We start from the raw sequence: 21,826 nt of genomic DNA, 5'->3' as shown, positions 1-21,826 counted from the left end.
GAGGGACTGGACATGATGTCACAGGGTAGGGTGGTGACATCAAGGGGACTGGCAATGTGCAGCTTGAGGGTGGGGAATGGGTGCTGCTGGAAGCAGTCTGGATAAAGGGTTTATAAGGCAATGAAGGGTAGCAGTAAAGTTCAGGGAGAGGGGGAAATATCATTGTAATTGCAATTTGTATTTGTAGCCAGGGATGCACCAAATCCATACCTCCCAACATTTTGGAAGTAAAAAGAGGGACAACATTTTTTTTCCACACCCCTTTCTGTGGCCACACCCCCTAATTACCATGTTTGTTTTACAAAATTGTTACAAAGTATCTTATTTGCACCTGTTAGCTGTTCTGTGCTCTCTGCTAAAAGCCAATTAAGTGAGAAACTTTGTTTCTTTTTCTGGCTGTTCAGTGCAGAGAAAAGAGGGACTTTCCAGTACAAATGAGGGACTGCAGGTCGAGCTGTCAAAAGAGGGACTGTCCCTCCGAAAAAGGGACAGTTGGGAGGTATGCAAATCCACTATTTTGGATTCAGCCCAAGCCCCAAATCCTTTGTGAAAGATTCGACCGTATAGCGAACCGAATCAGAATCCTAATTTAATGCAAATTAGAGGCAGGAAAGGAAAAAGTGGAAAAACATTTTTTACTTCCTTGTCAAATCCGAGTCCTGATGAAAATGGCAGCATCCTGGCTGAATCCTGGATTCGGTTCATCCCTATTTGTAGCCCTGATGAAATATTGGCTGGGTGGCTAACCTATTCATTTGTATAGGGATGCTCTCCACACTAGCCATCCCACCAGATCCCAGGTTTGTTACACCGAGTAGTAATCCTGTGACTTCAAAGAGCAGACCACCCCCCCAATAACTGAGAATTAAAAGCCCAGACAATTCTGGTGAGTGAATGCTGGTAATGCTAAAGACATCTTAACACATAAGCAGCACATACAAAATCTGACTTCTTTCTCAATCTCATTATGTGAATAAACCATCTGGAGCGGATCTTCCTCCAGGCAGACAGTTTATAATCTAGCACAAGGTCCTTAAATACATAACATGTTCCTGTACAAGGGGAGGTGTCCCTGTACTGCCTCATGTGCTATTTCACATCTTGTGAAACTGCAATATCCCTATACTCTACAGTGAATCTCATTGGTGTAATGTTATGCTATTGGGCCCTGTAGCAAAATGATTTTAGGCCCCAGACACTTAACAGCATATTGACAGCTGTTTTAATTTAAAAGGAAATGTAAACCCCTTGCAACAGATTAATGAACAATTACTCAGAGTGCTCTTCAAAGATATCTAGTTTTCAAGATATTCAGAGTTTTTGCATTGCTAATACAATGAATCTGAAACAACAGCACCACCTGCTGTTATTCTGGCCAACTGGACACAGCCGAGAGAAAATTAAGTTGGGGGGGAAAAGGTAAGTCTAGTCTATTGCCCTGCTTAGAACTGACCAGAGGACAAATTACTCTCGTCTTCCAAGTAACCTCATTTTCTGAGCAAAGCAACACTTTCCTTTTTTAGTAACTAGCCACTTGGGAAACTTTTAAAAGGGTGGTTCAACTTTTAGTATGTTATAGAATCTACAGTTCTAAGCAACTTTTCAATTGTACTTTTTTCTTTTTGTAGTTTTCGAACTATTTGCCTTCTTTTTCTGATTCTTTCCAGCTTTCAAATGGGGGTCACTGACCCCATCTAAAAACAAATGCTCTGTAAGGCTACAAATGTATTGTTATTGCTACTTTTTATTCCTCATCTTTCTATTCAGACCCTCTCCTATTCATATTCTAGTCTCTTGTTCAAAGCAATGCATGGACGCTAGGGTAATTTGGACCCTAGCAACCAGATAGCTGAAAGTGCAAACAGGAGAGCTACTGAATAAAAAGCTAAACAACTTGAAAACCACAAATAATACAAAATGAAAACCAACTGCAAATAGTTTTAGAATATCATTCTTTACATCATACTAAAAGTTCATTAAAAAGGTGAACAACCCCTTTAAATCCAGTTTAGTTGGCTAAAATGGAACAACAGGTGGTGCTCTTCACATTCACTATATGAGCAATGTAAAAACTTCTACGGGTTCAATCTTGAAAACTAGGAGCAACGTTCATGTAATTTGTAAAGATGCTCACAAGAGCAATCTGAATAGTTTTCTATTCATTGTTTGATGGCTTTCATTTCCTTTAAATCATCCATATGTCAATTCCAGGACTGGATTTCATGCGAAATGAGACTTTTTTCCCCCCCTCCAAACCTGTGACATGAGACAATGGAAAATTCACTACTTCTTACAGTAACTGTAGTGGGATAAGCTGCATAACTGTCTCAATTCTGATGTTTACTGAATATTAATATTATTGAAGGAGAAAATGTAAATAACTGAAATAAAACATTGTTTGGTTTGTCACTAGTGCCATATAGTCCAGAAGTTTTTTCTGGATAAGTTTATTGCACTGGCGCTTTAAAACCAACACATGCATTGTATGACTTTATTCTGAAATGGAGAAAAAGAATTGCTGTCTCACAAACACAAACACACGGAATTTTATTGGCATTCACTTGGGCTTCCCCATCTTCTCTTCCTTCAGTGGTGGCTGCTTATTTCTTCGGGTCGTACTGAATAAGCCTCATGATCTCGTCGTTCATCATAACGCCTTGGATGAATTCTCCCTCGGCTATTTTAGCTGCATAGTAATGAAAAACAATAAAAATGAATAAAGCATGCGCCGGGGCTCTCGTAAATTGAGTCGCTGACGGTAGGAAATATATTTCTCCCCTAAATCGTTTAGTTCAGCCAACAATATATGGGTGTCATTGCAAATGATCCAATAAATAAACATAGGCATAAGTATCTGTCAGACTGTGAAATAGCATTCGCGGCATGTCTGTGCACACTGATAGCTTGCTGACAAGAATCATTTTCAGGCTTTCTGTACTTGGCCTTTTTGCTCATAGTACTAGAATTGCACTAAATATACAACATTGTGCATTAACCTGCAGGCAGATATTTGTGCCAAGTTTATTATCTGTCTATTCTGCCAAACTTGAACGCTAGCCATGCCCTTGGGAAGGCACCTGTTTGGCCAAGATTGTTTGGATTCATAAGTTGCTGCTTTAGTTAAAGTGGCCAAGCTGTCTGTCATTGTATTTTAAGTACAGAACTTTATCTTTTGATTGTAAGCTCTTGGGAGTAATGCCCTCTGGCCCTATTTCTTACTCTGTAAACTATGTTCGTTAAATAACTGAAAGACTATGGGGCAAATTCACTAAGATGCGAAGTTGCGCCAGGCGCAACTTCGCCGCACTTCGCCAGGCGTAGTTTCGCCAGGGCTCCGCAAATTCACTAAAATCCGAAGTTGCGCACAGGGGTAGCGTAAGGTTGCGAAGTTGCGCTAGCGTTGATTCGCTATATAAAGCAAAGTTACGCTAGCGAAGGCTAATTTGCATACGGCGCGAAATTCAAATTTCAATGGAGGAACACGTATCTGCACTACAAATGCCTAGAAAACCTTCAAATCTGCAAATAAAATTTTTATTTTGCCCTACACATGTGCCCACTGTATAGGTAAGTTGCCATGAGTCAGGAAAATTTTCGATCTTTTTCAGCCTATCAGCCATCATGTAGAAAACACGCCAGCGTTTTTTTGGGACTTAGAAAAAAAATGGACTTTTTTTGAAACAATCCCTATCTACTCTATTGCGCTTCGCCAGGTCTGAGGTGGCGAAGGAAGTCTAGCGTAAAAGGTAGCGTTCAGTACACTGCGCAAGTTAGTGAATTTGCGTAGTTTCGTCGCTAGCGAAACTTCGCCTGGCGTAAGGTTGCGAAGTAACACTAGCGAAACTACGCCAGCGTTCGTTAGTGAATTTGCGCAGTAGCGAAAATGCCAAACGCTAGCGAATTAACGCTAGCGTTCGGCGCTTCGCATCTTAGTGAATTTGCCCCTATGTTTTTATGTATTAATGAATGTAAAGTGCTGCATAACTTGGCAATGCTATATACATTAAATAAATGATGATATTTAGCATATGTAGGGATCCCATGCTGAATTATCTGAGCAGGACGGGGTACAGGTATGGGTCCTGTTATCCAGAATTCTCAGGACCTGGGGTTTTCTGCATAGGAGATCTTTCCATAATATGCATCACCATACCGTCAGTCTAGTAAAAAATCATTAAAACATTAATTCTACCCAACAGGATTGTTTTGCCTCCAATGAGTGTCTTTGAAACTATTTGCTGCAGAAAAGCTTTATAGTCTCCCATATTTGTATCTTACATAATGGGAAGCTTAAAGGAATAGTTCAGTGTAAAATAAAAACTGGGTAAATACATAGGCTGTACAGAATAAAAATGTTTTTCTAATATAGTTAGTTAGGCAAAAATGTAACGTATAAAGGCTGGAGTGACTGGATGTCTAACATAATAGCCAGAACACTACTTCCTGCTTTGCAGCTCTCTAATTCTGAGTTAGTCAGTGACTTGAACTGGGGCCACATGGGACATAACTGTTCAGTGAGTTTGCATTTGATCCTTAGCAGTCAGCTCAGATTCAAAAGCAACAGTTATGACCCATGTTGCGCTCCCTCAAGTCACTGATTGGTTACTGCCTGGTAACCAATCAGTAGAGAGCTGAAAAGCAGGAAGTAGTGTTCTGGCTATTATATTGGACATCTAGTCACTCCAGTCTTTATACATTACATTTATGCCTAACTAACTATATTAGAAACAGTTTTTATTTTGCACAGCCTATCTATTTACCCAGTTTTTATTTTTACACTGAACAATTCCTTCAGGGGCTAAACTACACAGGAGATTTTGATCACATTTTGTAGGTCAGACTTTTATAAGATACTGACACCAATAAATAAATCTTTTTCACATCTATCATAAAATAGTTTTTGCATGCTTTTATTTTGCCATAAAAGTATTGCCTGACGCTGTTACATTACCCATCTGATCCCCCATGTTCCTGTATGAGGAGGCTGCCATATTTGTGCAGCACTATTCCATTAGCCTTAGAAACTCTAACTGACAGAGAACAAACAGTCAGATTGGCAAAATAGTCAGGTCTATGAACTTCAAGTGTTTTGGAGTCCTAAATTGAATTTACTGTTGAGCCCACTAACATCTACTTACACTACTGCTCATATGTTCTCTTGTGGAGTAAAACAAAAAAAGCCACTGCAGGGGAACGCAGGACAAAATGCATGGGTGTAAAAGCCCTTATTCAGTAATAATCTCTTGTATTTAAAGCGAATCAAGTTCTGCGGGGAACCACTGCAACTACATCAATGTCAATCTACTTCCCAAATGAATTCTCAGACTGTTAATAGTGTTACCTTCCTCAGTCTTTTTGAAGTAGGCCCATAGCTTGTCTGCTCTTTTTTGTGGGGTATTTTCATCATCTGGCAGTTTCTTCTGCTCTTCTGGTGGGATCATCTTGAATATTGCCTATAAAAATTCAAAAGTATATATATATATATAATCAGTGTGCTGATATCTGGTTATAGGATGATAACTCAAACCAAAGCCCAGCTTTAAAGCTTGCCATACAAAGGGAGATCTGTTGACTAACGAGCAGATCTCTGCCCGATATGTCCACCTTGATGTGGGTGATATTAGGCTGATCCGATCATGGACCCTAGGGCCCAATGATTGGATCAAAATGAGAAGAATACAGGAGGTTGGATCGAGAATCACATTAACAAACCGATGCTGTCCTCGATCCGATGGTTTTTTTTAAACCTATCCGATCGACATCTGCCCAACTTTTAGCCAGAAATCGATTGGGGAATTCTGTCCACACATGAGAAGACCCCAATGTTCAACATGAAGGTCAAATGGCTGGATCCAGTTTGGACACACACTCACATAGATGGGGAAATTATCATATTATCTTTATGCAGTTGGTTGCACACCCAGAACATTAGAAGCACCTATGCAGTTCATTTGTCAACCAATACCCATATCTTTTGTATGAGATAACCTATCTTGCAAATATGGTTAGTACTTCTTATCGGTTTGGACCCTGCTGGGCTCTCTACACTGTTCTCCCCACCCCTCAATAGCTGTTGTATCCCCTATGCCCATTGAAGCTAGGTGCATGCATGGTAAATAAATCAGCAAAATCTGCACTGTACGTGGGCTTACCTACTGTGGCATAGAAGATGCCCGGGACAATGGAACAGTATAGCAATGCCACAATCTCATGATAAAAGTACCAAGGACTGGTGCACTGGTCCAGAGCAGGAGGTAAATAACCAGAATCACTAGGGGTGCCTGCTTAACAACTTGGCAGTAATTCTACCTTTCAGCCCTATGGAACCATTATCATTATTGCAACCTTCCAGTGCTGAGATCTTAAGTTTGATTCTGACCAGGGCACTGGGGGAGTTTGCATGTTCTACTTTTTTTCTTTAGGCTCCCCCCACAGTAAAACTACATACTGATAGTATGAAAATTAGATTGCAAGTTGCTATGGGGTTCAGACTGATGTGATTAAACATTAGGGGGCAGCTTTAGTAAGGTTCAAGTTGTTGTTTTCCACGAAAATTCAAGTTTCTGAGTTGTCTTTTTTGGTTTTCTGGTTTAAAAAGAAAACGTGAATATTTTAAAGAAAGATTGAATATTTGAGATTTATTATACCCTGACTCTGGAAAAAGTTTGAATCAGAAAATACACCAGCTAAAACCTGTTGAGGTTATGGAGAAGTCAATGGCAGAGGTCACTTGAACCATTTGAAGAGGTTAACAGCCTGTTTGATGTTTGAGTTTTTTTCGGAGGGTAAAACTCGAATGATTCGAGTGATTTAAGGTTTTTTTTGCTGAAAACTCGATCAATTCGAGTTTTCGGGTTGCAGGACTCCCATGCGAGTTTCATCTTAAATAAGATACCAATCGAGTTCATTCGAGGTAAAAAAAAAAAATCCAACACTTGACCTTTGATAAATAACCCCTATATGTAACGCAAAGCATATTATTGGTTGCCTTATAAGGGTATGAGACCTGTTATCCAGAATGCTCAGGACCTGGGGTTTTCTGGATAAGGATCTCTATACCTTACGTCTGCTTAAAAACATTGAAACACTAATTAAACCCAATAGGATTGTTTTGCCTCAATAAGGATTAATTGTATCTTAGTTGGAATCAAGTACAAAATACCGTTATATTATTACAGAGAAAAGGGTAATCATTTAAACAAAATGTGAATTGTTTGATTTAACTGGAGTCTATGAAAGACGGCCTTCCCATAATTCAGATCTTTCTGGATAATGGGTTTCTTGATAATGGATACCTGTACTAATAGAGATTTTTTTTGCCCTGGTTTTACAGCAGCAGTGGGTTTTGGGGGATACGAGTCTTTGCTACATTAGCATTCTGCATCACTTGAAATCTTTTCAGCTCACCTCAAGGGATTAGAGAACCTTGTTGCTAAGTGCAGTACAAATGACCTTCAAGCTGCTAAATACCAGCGTCATCCCTGTCATGATTTTCTTTTGACCTCTCTGATGTTTTAATAGGATTAGTGGCTTCACTCCTGTACATGCTGTTCTGTGCTGGCTTTTGTGACAAAGCTGTTCCTCAATTTCAGTTCCCATTATCTTTAAAGGGCCTCTGTAGCTGTGACATTGATTGCCAGGTGATCTTCTTTCACACTTTGGTTTATGCTCTAGACCAGCATAGTCTGTTGGGGTCACTTAGAGGGGCTTTACCTGCAGTATCTACAGACCAGAATTGCCTCTAATTGTCCTCCGTGCCCCTAATAAGACTCACCTGAAAGCACTTGTTTCGTTCTCATAATTTTATAAAAGTTGATTGAATGAAAAATGCATTGGGAAATGCACTCAATATAGCCCTTTAAGGGAGTAAAAAAAAAGACAAAACCAGACCTAAGGATTAAAGGGATTCATGATTTTTATGATGTTTTTATTTCTAAATTGCACTGTTTACAAGTAATTCATTCTACTATTTAAAATTGAATTCATGTACCAGCAAGTATATTTTTTTAGTTGTTATATTGGTGTGTAGGCAGCCATCTCAGGTCATTTTGCCTGGTCATCTGCTTTCAGAGCCAGCACTTTAGGATGGAACTGCTTTCTGGCAGGCTGTTGTTTCTCCTACTCAATGTAAATGAATGTGTCTCAGTGGGACATGGATTTTACTATTGAGCGCTGTTCTTATATCTACCAGGCAGCTGTTATCTTGTGTTAGGGAGCTGCTATCTGGTTACCTTCCCATTGTTCTGTTGTTAGGCTGCTGGGGGGGGGGGTGAGATCACTCCAACTTGCAGTACAGCAGTAAAGAGTGACTGAAGTTTATCAGAGCACAAGTCACATGACTGGGGGCAGCTGGGAAACTGACAATATATCTAGCCCCATGTCAGATTTCAAAATTAAATATAAAAAAATCAGTTTGCTCTTTTGAGAAACGGATTTCAATGCAGAATTCTGCTGGAGCAGCACTATTAACTGATTCATTTTGAAAAAAACATTTTTCCATGACCCTTTAAGTTGGGATTGTAAAGGGCTGTGTCCATATGAACCCAACAATCAATAAACATAACAATGACATGTACTGATGATCCCCCACTCATCCTCGGTGAAGAGAATCAGAACTGACCGGCACATCCCTATCATTATTGCTGACCCCACAAGCAGCAGAAACCTTCTAGTAACAAATAGGCACCCTTGGTAAACAGGTAACTTGCCATACACTGTACTAGATAAGTTATGATTTTGCTCCATATGAAAAGTTACATTTCATAGCTTCTTATAGAAGAGCAAAAACCATTCCACTATTTCTCCCAACGCTCCGCCTATGTTCAAAATAGTGGCACTGCTCATATTTTTCTGCCAGTGGCTTTTATGGCATTCCCCATTAGTCTTGCTCATGACTGTTGCTCAGTGAGGGCATTTCCATTCAGCGGGTGCTGCTTGCCGCTGGCACAAGTGGTACTTAACAAGAACTGAAAGCTCAGCTTCTGTAATACAGGTACATTCTGCCTGTCCTTGATATGCTGATAAAAGATGGCAATAAGGTCTCTAATGTATTAACTAATGTAAATTAATATTAGACAAGCAGCAACGTTCTTAATTCATTCACTTATAAACCTGTCAAGGGCATTTCTTCTGTTTCATTTTTAAATGCTTAAACTCACATTGCTGTTGGCCTCATGTTTTTTTTGGCTTTGGAGACAAAAAAGCTACTTTATTATTATGGTATAGAAGTCAGATTTCTATTAGAAATTAGGTTTTGCTGTATAGTCCTGGGTGAGTCCAGTTATTGGAACCTGGACCCAACCCGGATCCGCATTTAAATCCGCTACCCGACACACAACTGCCTTATCTGCAACCCGATCTGCAACCCACTGAACATCATTAAACAGGAATACTGTTGCTGCAAACTGGATTGACTGGGACAGAAAAATATTTTAAAAAATGTGTAAAAGCATAAAATATGCTGTAGATAAGACCCAAAACCCTACCCACAGCCTGCAAACCTGCATCTATATCTGCATCGGAAGGTCTTACCTGCAACCTGCTTCTTGGCTGCGGATCCATACCAACTGCAGGACTTACTTGTGCCCAAAGAACCACCAAGGGAGATTACAAAATACAGGTATGGGACCTATTATTCAAAATGTTTGGGACCTTGGGCTTTCCGGATTAGGGATCATTATTTAATTTGGATCACCATATTAAAGGGGTTATTTACTAAACCTCAAATTTTTCTGGACAGGCTTTTTTTTTTTTCAACTCAGATAATTAGAGGTTTAGTAAATAACCCACTTAATAAACCAACTGGGTTGTTTTGCCTCCAATAAGGATAAATTATATCTTAGTTAAAAAAAAGAAAGATTTTTAGAAATCTGAATGATTTGATTAAAATGGAGTCTATGGGAGATGGCTTTCCCATAATTTGTAGCTTTCTGGATAATGGGTTTCTATATAACAGATCCCATACCTGTATTACACCATAGAGAGAAGCAGTAGCAGAATCTATATTTAATATATGTATATGAATCGAATCTTTATTATGGGCTTGAGACAACGACCGCCTAAATAAAATACCAAGGTTTCCATGGGGTAACATTGTTAGTACATTCGTGCGGCGCTTCCCATTAATCAGACTGCCAGTCACGTCTGATTCACCTCTACACACACAGCAGGCGATAACTCATTCTTGTTATTATTGTTTGAAACTGTACCCCACAGCAATGAATTAAAAAAACAAAGCAAAGCCCATTGATTAAGTCTTAATTGAAAAGAAACAGAAATAATGGCCCCTCATTGGTAACCTTGAACTATGGATTTTTCATTGGACAGTCTTTTTGCAGAATTAACATATTTGCTTTATAGCATAGTGAGATGAAAGGGGTAGCCCACCTTCACGTTCACTTGTGAAGTTATAGAATCGGGTATTTATAACAGCTTTAAAATTGATATTCAATTTTTATTTATTTATGTTATTGTTTTAGATTATTTGCCTCTTTAAAGATTTCAGTTTAATATGCCATCTGGCTGTTGGGGGGTCAGTGACCCCTGCAACCCAAAAGTGTTGCCCTATGAGGCTTCAATTTTATTATTATTTTTATTGTCATTTTCTGTTGCTGCATGAATGGTTGTTAGGTTAAATGGGCCTCTAGCTACTTAATAATACATTAGTTACAAATTTGTATACGTATGGGACCTGGGGTTTTCCGGAAAAGTGGTCTTTCTATAATTTGGATCTCCATGCCTTAAGTCTACTAAAAAAAATAAATGTAAACATGAATTAAACCCAGTAGGTTTATTTTGCCTTTAAAAAGGATTAATTATATCTTAGTTTGGATCAAGTACAATGTACTGTGTTTTTAATACAGAGAAAAAGAAAATTATTTTTACAAATGTGAATTATTTGATTAAAATGGAGTCTATGGGAGACGGCCTTTCCGTAATTTAGATCTTACTAGATAACGGGTTTCCATTTAACGGATCCCTGTAATTCAAAAACCTAGAAAAGAAATAAAAAATGAAGATCGATTGCAAATTGCCTCAGAATATCACTGTATATATTATAATAAGTTGAAAGTTGGTTTTAAGGTGAACTACCCCTATGAATAAAGCCACATTCTCTCTCTGTGCTCTTAAATGGAAGAATTTTGGGTCCAGTTGAGAGAGAGACAGTGTGACCCAAAGACTTTACAAGAGAAGGTATCTGGGTTTTGGTCCAGGCCTTCTGCTCATAAATACTAGAAAACATTCAAACTATGTCTGATGCACTGGGGTGCTTTCCATGTTGTAGATAGTGATGGGCGAATTTATTCGCCAGGCGCGAATTTGCGGCGAATTTGCGCGATTCGCGCCGAGCGAATAAATTCGCGAAACGCCCGCGAAAATTCGCGGTAAAAATTCGGCGGCGTCAAAAAAATCTTTCGAAATTTTTTTTCGAAAAACGGACACCGGCGCCAAAAACTGCGCCATACCTTCCCATGTTTTTGCTCTTACTCTTATTTGTTATGCATTATAATATTATATAAGTTTATTCAAAGTGTGTCAGGTATATATAACTCTCGTAGAGGTGCAGTCCCAGTATGTACTGTTCATCAGTGTTGTGCCCAGCAGACCTTATGGAAACTTAACATATAGGGGCATATTTATTAATATGTCAAAATAAGGTGATGTTTTAGGGGAACAGCATGTTTTGTCTTTACAAAGCAGCACTTCTGTTATGCTTTATGGCTGAGATTCTAGCTAATGTTATAACACAAACCACAGCCACAGTTGTCTGGTGTCCTTGGCTCTTTTACAAAGTTTACAAGAATGGCTTGGATGATTTTTTGGGACAGACATAATATCAAAGGCTATTGTGATACTAAGCTCTATAGTTAGTATAGGTATGGGTATATAGAATTTAATTTAAAGTAGGGAGGGGTGTGTGTATGGATGCTGGGTTTTCATTTGGAGGGGTTGAACTTGATGGACTTTGTCTTTTTTCAACCCAATTTAACTATGTAACTATGGTGCAAAGTACAAAAAACAGGCACAAAGAGACATTTTTTGTTACACTTTGTACCCCTTGGAATTTACATCACCCATAGGTGCAACTCAAAAGGACTCAATTACCATGCCCCACGCAGTGCCAAAAAACAAACAACAAAAAAGGCTGTAATTGGCCGTTTTTTTTACACTTTGCCCACTGCATGGGACATTGTGCAAATAGCCGCAGCTGAATGGATAGATAGAAGTTGCTTAATTTTCTACAGCTTAGTGGCTGAACATGTCAGGTTTATTCTGACTGACAGCAAAGGGGATCCACCTTCTGTGCATAGTAAGATCAGTCTTTTTATCTAGCCTTTACTAAAGCAGCTGTTCATAGCACTTGGGATCTCTGCAAGCAACCTGCCCCACTGCTAATTCAGTTACACGATTATGGCTATCTGTCATGACTAGTTAACTCGGACACTAAATCGTTAGTAATGCTGTGAGATCAAGGGGGGTGGCTAGATAAATACATTGCTCTTTTTTCCTAAGAAATGTATACTTCGAGTTTTCACGTGATAAACAGTGAGATGTTTTTCTGAATTGAATTGTATCTCAAATTGAATCTCATCCATGAGTTTTCACTTGATAAACCTTTTTCTCATCGACTTGAATCTGGCCCTTTGTCTACTAAAAATCCTTTAAACATGAAATAAACCAAAGAGGATTGTTTTGCTTCCAATAAGGATTAATTGTATCTTGTTTGGATACTGTTTTATTATTACAGAGAAAAATTAAATCATTTTTAAAATTTAATTAAAATGGAGTTTATGGGAGATGAACTTCCCGCAATTTTGAGTTTTTTGGAAAACGGATCCGATACTTGAATATAGCTTTTGGATTATCTTTCTTTTTTATTATTCATTTTCTATTGTTTTAGCAAAAAATTTTTTTTTGATTGTGGAATAAAATTTATGCTTGTAAAAATAGGCGGTTATTTTTTATAGTTTTTAATTTATTTGCTTTCTTCTTCTGACTCTTTCCAGCTTTCAAATGGGGGTCACTGACCCCATCTAAAAACAAATGCTCTGTAAGGCAACACATTTATTGTTATTGCTACTTTTTATTATAGTCAGCTGTCAATATATAATGATGCTGTGGTAGATTGGCAAGGATAAAGCTTGCACATTTGCCCTCAAGATAAGAAGGATAGATCCAATATGGTGGCCACAAACAGTCTGAAATCTCTGTATTAGGGATACATTGCATAAATCAATTTTGTTGAATAACAAATCTCCGAAATACCGATTCAGATAAATACAAAACCCAATAAGAACTCTAATTTGTATATTCAAACGTGAGATTTTTTTTTTTTTAAAAAAACTGCACCAAATGCTGAAAAAAAAGTTGTAGTGAGCCTTAGAGGCAGATGTATTAAGGGTTGAATATCGAGGGTTAATTAACTCTCGATATTCGACTGGGGAATTAAAATACTTCGAATATCGAAGTCGGAGGATTTCGCGCAAATAGTTTGATTGAACGATTGAAGGATTATCCTTCGACCAAAAAAAGATAGCCAAGCCTATGGGGACCTTCCCCATAGGCTAACATTGACTTCGGTAGCTTCTAGGTGGCGAACTAGGGGGTTGAAGTTTTTTCTTAAAGAGACAGTACTTCGACTATCGAATGGTCGAATAGTCGAACTATTTTTAGTTCGAATCATTCGATTCGAAGTCGTAGTCGAAGGTCGAAGTAGCCCATTCAATGGTCGAAGTAGCCAAAAAAACACTTCGAAATTCGAAGTATTTTTTCTTCTATTCCTTCACTCGAACTTAGTGAATGGGCCCCTTACAGTCATGTGATTTTATTATTTTATAGAATAGCAATATATGACACAGAGCTATGAATAAACCACATGAGCTCTGTTGACCAGCTTTTTAACGTATTGCAAAATTATATCTAGTGAAACATGTTGTCTATAATTAGTTGTGTTGGAAATAAACTTTTTTGATTGTTATTTTTGAAGGTGCGCTTGGCGCTTTTGTAACAAACACACATCTGTGTATGATGATGCTGTTTAAGGAAATTACTTACTGGCTCTCAAATGACTTCACCCTCACAGGAAAAAACCTACTCCCTGTCTACAATTGCCTATTTACTCTGCCGCACTCCCATAGAATAGAAGGGAATAGGGGTTACGTTTGAGGAAGGATTCAGGAAGGAGCAATTTGATTTTTCACCAGCTGGAGTTCAGATTCAGGTTTAGCTATAAAAGACTTGTCAGCTTTATCCATATAGATACAGTTTTGTGTGCATATATTTCAGTATATTTTTTTCCGTTATTTGTATCAATATCTGCTAATATGTCTTTAATGTAAGAACGTTGATTATAAGTAGTAACTGTGTTAAAAGGATAAAGTGATAAAACAGTTAATAGAATTATCATATTGGGCAAAACTGCTATTTGCATTAACCACAAAATCACTTTAGTAGCACGTGCACTGATGTGTGGATACTCCATTTCCCTTTTTAGAATGCCAGGGGGATTGAGCCAGGAACTAGGAACGACAGGGCCAGGAATAAGGATACATTAAGAGGAGGTTAGGGTTTATGGGGGTTGTAGTTCCTGGGTTATTATTGGGATGGGTTAAAGGGGTGGTTCACCTTCAAACAACTAGTAGTTTTGGGATAGATTACCAGAAATAACTTTTTCCAATTACTGGGAGGGGGGTCGCCGACCCCCAAAACTGTTCTAAATTTATACATTTAATGGATATAAAAATAGGGGGGTTGTGGGTGCACACCTGAGACCAATTTCAAAACGTTTAGAGCCCTGTCTTATTGATTCAAGTAAATATGCAAGTGCATGTTACAAAGTTATGATCATAATATTGATAAGCCACCATACCACGTCAAGGTAAAACCCCACATGGTGGTCCCTAACTTATTTACCTCTAATCATAGTAAAAAAGGAATTTTACTTCTCTGTTTAGTAACAATTCTTTATGTAAACACCTCCTGTGCCTTGGTTTCAAACTGTGTGCTAAATCCTCCCCCGCCAACTGCTGAGCAGCTTTTAAGAGGGAGAGACTGCCTAAACCAACGCCCATTTAAGAAAAAAAGAAGTAAAGTGGTAACAAGTGAAGGGTGTAACAGGGGTTAGGCCTGGGGCCAAAGTGATGGAAGGGGCCCAGTAGAAGAGGCATGAGGAGGAAAGCCGTGTCTAGGAAGGACAGCAGACAGGCCCCTCGCTATTAGATACAGTTCTTTGCAGCCTTCAGCAGCTATCAGATGTTAATAGTAAGCTAATAGTTAAATATTTGATAAATGTGATGGTATATTGCCCTACACTCAATGCTTTTGGTTTATGTTGGTTGTTATTTATGTGATTTAATAAATAAGCTGCTGTCTTTTTCACCCAAGATATCAGATGTGGTTGGTTTGTTATTTAAGGAAAGGGGGGGTGAAGCTTGGGGTTGTTGGGAGGGGCCCGTCAGATTGATGCTGCCCCTGTCATGTGTTTTCTCTCTTTTACAGGGGTTGGTCACCTTTGAGTTAATTTTAGTATGATGTAGACAGGCCTGGATTTGTGGCGAGGCCTAGGGCGGCATGTGGTCCAGCCGCTCTATGTGGAGCACTGGGGACGCACAGCTCCCCAGTGCTGACAATTTCATGCGGGGGGTAGTGCGGACTACGTAGCCTAGCGGTGCCCGTCCGGGAAATCCGACGCTGGATGTAGAGAGTGATATTCTGAGATAATGTGCAATAGGTTTTCATTTTCTATTTTTTGTTATTTTTCATTTTCTATTTCTAGTTATTCAGCAGCTCTCTCAGCAATCTAAATGCTAGGGCCCAAATCCCCCTAGCAACCATGCACTGATATGAATAAGAGACCAGAATATGAATAGGAGAGGCCTGAATAGAAAGATGAGTAATATAAAGTAGCAATACAATACATTTGTGGCCTTACAAATGCAAATTTATAGTTATATTAGGATTGCACTGAATACATTTTGGATTTGGCTGAAAACCAAATTTACCACTAGGAATTCAGATATGGAATCTGACCTATATATATTAGGCACCCCCAACCCCCCAGTAAATCCAAGGATTTTTCCCCAGAGCTCCTGGGTGGCACATGGTAATCCTGTGGAATGCCCCTACATTATGCATCATTCAGAACATATACACTTGGAAGCGCAGGGCACTGTGAGCACTGTACCTAATGCCTAGTAGTCTTTGTGGAATACAAGGGTAAGTGATACAAATCTTAGGAAACATAGTGGAATGTACAAAGACTTTTAGTAGTATATGTTTGTTTCCCTTTGCTAATTTGTAGTCTTTTAATGATTTACTAGTAGGAGACTAATGGCCCCCATACACCGAGTCGGTAGCTTATTGTGTGGGACCATCCGACGGGCTTCCCCGATTGATATCTGGCCGAAAGTCATGCGGCATCTGTGCAGTCCTGTGATCCAGCTGACCGTATTGGATCCATTATCCCCTAGGGCCCAATGATCATATCAGCCCGATATCGCCCACTTCAATGTGGGCATATCGGGGAGAGATCCGCTCATTTGGGGACATTACCAAACGAGCAGACCTCTACGGTCTATGGCCACCTTTAATGACATCTTCTTAAACTTAATCCACACACATATTCTGTTGGAAAGCTTTCTCAATATAATATTCCCGTTGTTACTCTCATTGTTAGTCAGTTGTACTTCATGTACAGTAATTACTTAGGGCCTTTAGGATTATGTAGCATTGGGAGATTAATAGCTACTCTGTAAACAAGGCTAGAAATAGGCTATGTTGTTTGGGTATGTAGTTTATTATGCCCAGTAGGAAACAATCCAGCCTATTTGTAGCCAGTCACAATCCCTTGTGGAAAATCCCCATGGGCCACAGTCCTAAGGAATGTCTTTTTTTTTTACTGGAACATTTCTAATATAAGAAAAGAAAATCAAGCCAGCATAAAACAAAAAAGCCTCAGGCAGAAATTTTAGGGGGTGCCTATATATTTCTATATACTCTCATCACCAGACACTTGCAGCTAAATGCTGCAGTAGAATATTTCTTCCTTTGTGATTGGTGCATGTGCCAGTTGCCAAAATGTAGGCGTATGGTTAGGGATCTGGTGCCTAGGGTGGCCCTGGACTGACATAAAGCTTTGCAATTAGCAAAATATAAATACAATTAGGGATTCATACATCTAGGGGAAATCATTTCTATTTTCATTCTTTAAGTGCACTTGATCATTAAATGCAGAATGGTGTTATCAGTTGGTATGCATAAAATTAGAAGCATGAACTATGGTTGAAAATTTGCAGTTAAAGGAGTGGTTCACCTTTAGGTTAATTTTTAGCATGTTATAAAATGTCTAATTCTAAGCAACTTTTCAATTGGTCTTCATTTTTTTATAGTTTTTAAATTATTCTCCTTCTTCTTTTCTGACTATTTTCCAGCTTTGATATAGGGGTCACTGACCCCTTCTAAAAAAAATAAAAGCTCTAAGGCAACACATATGGGGGCACATTTACTTAGGGTCGACTATTGAGGGTTAATTAACCCTCGATATTTGACTGTCGAAGTTAAATCCTTCGAATATCGAAGTCGAAGGATTTACCACAATTCTTTCGATCGAACGATCAAATGAAAAATCGATTAAATCCTTCGAATCAAACGTTTCGAAGAATTTGAATCCATCGATCGAACTATTTTTCTTCGACCAGAAAATTGTAAGAAAGCCTATGGGGACCTTCCCCATAGGCTAACATTGATGCTCGGTAGGTTTTAGATGGCGAAGTAGGGGGTCAAAGTTTTTTTTAAAGAGACAGTACTTCGACTATTGAATGGTTGAATATCGAACGATTTTTAATTCGAATTGTTCGATTCGTAGTCTTAGTCGAAGGTCGAAGTAGCCAATTTGATGGTCGAAGTAGCCAAAAAAATCATTTGAAATTTGAAGTTTTTTTTATTATATTCCTTCACTCGAACTAAGTAAATGTGCCCCTTATTGTTATTGCTCTCTCCTCTCCTATTCATATTCCATTCTCTTATTCAAATCAATGCATGTTACTAGGGTAATGTGGACCCTAGCGACCAGATTGCTGAAATCGCAAACCGGAGAGCTGCTGAATAAAAAGCTAATTAACTCAAAAATCCCATATAATATGAAATGAAAAGCAATTGCAAATCGTGTTATCACTCTCTGCATCATACTAAAGTTAATTTAAAGGTTGAAATTTTTAATTTTAACCCCTTTAAGAAGGCATCTCTCTGAAACACATAAGCCAATAATACGATTCATAAGGAGAAAAATAAGTGCTAATTCTGGGAATCATACTGTTGTTGCCCGATAATGTCTTCTATAGGCGTGTAAACAATTCTAGCATAGTGCATCCATGTTCTACACAGATGATCAGAGGATGATATGTACTTACAGTGATAATCTCAAGCACTTCCACCTTGCTGATTTCCCCGTTCTTGTCTACATCAAACAGGGAAAATGCCCATTCTAGTTTGAGGCTGGTTTTTCCAGAAGAAGTGAGGTGCAGGGCAATGATGTACTCCCTAAAGTCTAATGTACCATCTTCATTGGTGTCGAAGCTACGGAACACGTGCCGGGCGTAGCTCTTGGGATCAGAATTGGGGAAGAAATTGGCATAGATCTTCTCAAACTCGGTGCGGGTGATTTTGCCATCGGGACACTGCTTGTTGAAACTCTCGTACCATTTGCAGAGTTCGTCATCTGAATACCTTGTGTTTTCTTTAAGATCTTCCAGGATCTCTTTTGAAATAGCCCCACTCTTGGCGTTCCCCATAGTCACCCTGCTGCTCTAAAACCTGCAGCCGTGGAATCTGTGTTTTTTAAATCTTTTCACCCGACAAAATGTCCTTCAAGCCTGCCCTAAACTAGAGTGGAGATATTACAGTCATGAGCCTCCTCTTTTATAGACTCCCAACCTGCGTATTACATCAGTAATGCTAATGGCCCACCTCTTCTTTATCTCTCAAGAGTGTTTAAGAAGAAAGGCTTAGTAATGTCTTTATCTTTCTATCCTGAGAAGATTTAGACTGGTCTTTAATTTCCTCCTGATGTTCTTTTTTTTCCTAATTGCATTTTTCCCAGTCCAGACTTCACTTACTAAAATTAAAAATATTCATCACTTGTCTATCATTATTTATCATATAATTAAAATGTCAACAGTGGCATTTTATAAAATCACATTATTATCCCAATGGGAACTTCTATTGGAACTCAGCACTGTATAAAGCTTTAATTATTATTATTATTATTCATGCCAACATATTCTGCAGCACTGTACAATAAATGGCTGTGTACACTGTACATACAGATTATATAAAAAAGAGAAACAACCAAAAAAACATTACAAGAGGTAAAGAGGGCCCTGCCCAAAAGAGCTTACAGTCCAAAGATAGCAATATGTTTTTATATAAAAGCTATAAAATGAGTTTATATATAGTAGTGTATAGTTTATACTACTGTATAAGTTATATATATACATGTAGTAGTATATATTTTTTTATTTCCATCTTAAAGGAGAAGGAAAAGCTTGGTGCACTTGGGGGTGCCAAATGTTAGGCACCCCCAAGCGATTGTATTGACTTACCTGAAATCCCAGGCCGGTGCTCCTATCAGCAGAAAACTGCCCCGGCCCGGGGTTATACCAGTGAGCACTACGGAACGATTTTCTTCCATCTATTTCTCTCTTCAAATTTCCCGGAGCAAACGCACATGCAGTTGAACAAAATAGCCGACTTTTTAGTTAAAGTTCGGCTTTTCGTTCTACTTCGAACCAGTGGAATCAGTGAAAAACCTGAAAACTCAAATTAATCGAGTTTTCAAGCGAAACCCACTGAAAAAAACCCAAACATCATGAAGGCTACAAAGATTTTGAGATGGTTGAAGGGACATTTGCCAATGATTTATACTTGACAGGTTTTAGCTGGAATATTTTTGGATTTGAGCTATTTCCAGGTTCGGGTAAAACAAATCTTGAAAATTTCAATTAAAAAAAAAAATCCTGAAAAATTTGAGTTTTTCTTTTACCAGAAAATTTGAGTTTTGACTGAAAAATACCTCCTCGAATTTTTCAGGGTAAAAACCAACTTGACCTTTGATAAATAACCCTTAAAGGAAAACTATACCCCTAAAATAAACAGTTTATATCACATTAAGTGGCATATTAAAGAATCTTATCAAACTGAAATATATATTTAAGTAAATATTGCCCTTTAACATCTGTTGCCTTGAGCCACCATTTCGTGATGGTCTCTGTGCTGTCTCAGAGATCACCTGACCAGAAATACTTCAACTCTAACTGTAACAGGAAGAAGTGTGGAAGCAAAATACAGAACTCTGTCTGTTAATTGGCTCATTTGACCTAACGTGTGCTTTGTTGGTATGTTTGTGTGCACAGTGAATCGTACGATCCCAGGGGACTGCCCTTATTTTTTAAAATGTCAGTTTTCTATTTAGGATTACCCAATGGCACATACTACTAAAAAATTACTTTATTATGAAAATGGTTTATTTACATGAAGCAGGGTTTTACATATGAGCTGTTTTATGCAATATATTTTTTATAGAGACCTACATTGTTTGATTATCACCCACCTGCAACCAGGTCAGTGCATCCTTAAAACACCTTTGTTAAAAATGAGATTTGAAATAGGGCTTGTGCTGAAATTACATTCTGCCTTTCTGCCTGTTTTAATTAAAATAACCATAATTTCCTATTTATTTGCCATTATAAAACACTGATTTCAAAGTTGGGCTATGTTCAGTAAAATCACCTCCACTTTCCTTTAGAAACAGGGCAATTTGTTCAGAGTTCCCTATCTACTTATGAACAAACAAACATGTTCCCTAAGCTAAGTAGCAGCCGTTGAGCAGCTTATTATCAGAGGGCTTCCCAGTGGACTGGTAATTAGTTTTGTCAGCTCCTTTGAAGTTATTTGGGACCAGAAGTGACAGAAGTCTTCATATTCTTATGTTTAGTGCCAGGAATAACAGATACCATATATTTCTTAATTAAAACAATAGACAAAAAACATGTACAGCCCAAATCCTATTCGTTCGGCTCATGTTAAAATGCAAGTGTATACTGTCCCTTTAATGCAGAGCAACAGCAGCAAAGAGACATATGTCAAGTGGAATAAAAAAACACCTTTTTATTTAGCCAGGTAAACACAGACAGACATTTTGTCAGCTTGCTTGACTAGTACAGCGTTTGTAGTAGTTGTATGAAGGTTGTGTTAGGTGAAGCGAAGTGATTAACATCGTGCCTTTATAAGAAGTACTATCCTGAGCACATAAGATAATCTCCATATGTTCTGCAGATCATTGAAGAAACCGTACCCTGACTCACCCCTTCTCAGGTTGTGAGTGGTTAAATTACTGGCAGCTATTGTACGTGATCTGATAATGTAAACATGAGTTATTATTGGCTGCATTTACCGGATGACTTTCAATCTGCCGAAAAGAATAACAAGAGGAAAATAATATTCAGCTTCCCCATATTGACAATTTGTTATTGTCGAATGTAACTCCAACCATTGAACTGTCTGGAGATCTCTGTTGCGGAGCACTCTGCTTCATATTCAAGATGGCTGCGTAGTAACATCATTGCGTACGTCGTTGATCAACATAAAAGGATGCCAAAGACCCAGGTTCCAGGCCCAAATATAGTGTCAGGGCCTAGCAGCTCTAGTAGGTTGGAGGTCTTTCTTGTTAATGCTCCTAAATTGCTATTTTTTAGCTTGATTCTGACTTCACTGCTCGCTGTCTGCCCTGATCTTTTGCCTGGATATGCCTACAAACGTAACTTTTCTGTAT

General features: G+C 38.5%; 1 protein-coding gene across 1 annotated transcript; it reads right to left on the bottom strand.

Moving 5' to 3' along the window:
• Positions 1-2,397: 2,397 nt before the first annotated feature.
• On the bottom strand, positions 2,398-18,869 carry rcvrn.2.L (recoverin, gene 2 L homeolog). Its single transcript, NM_001094065.1, is given in 3 exon segments — positions 2,398-2,686; positions 5,342-5,453; positions 18,408-18,869. Coding segments are annotated over 3 exon segments (579 nt in total). The 5' UTR covers positions 18,789-18,869; the 3' UTR covers positions 2,398-2,600.
• Between the last annotated feature and the right edge of the window lie 2,957 nt (positions 18,870-21,826).

The sequence above is a fragment of the Xenopus laevis genome, chromosome 7L, assembly GCF_017654675.1.
Source record: "Xenopus laevis strain J_2021 chromosome 7L, Xenopus_laevis_v10.1, whole genome shotgun sequence".
In the NCBI taxonomy this organism is placed as follows: Eukaryota; Metazoa; Chordata; class Amphibia; order Anura; family Pipidae; genus Xenopus; species Xenopus laevis.
Note: the sequence above shows the minus strand (reverse complement) of the source record. Positions and strands in the feature narration are given on the sequence as shown.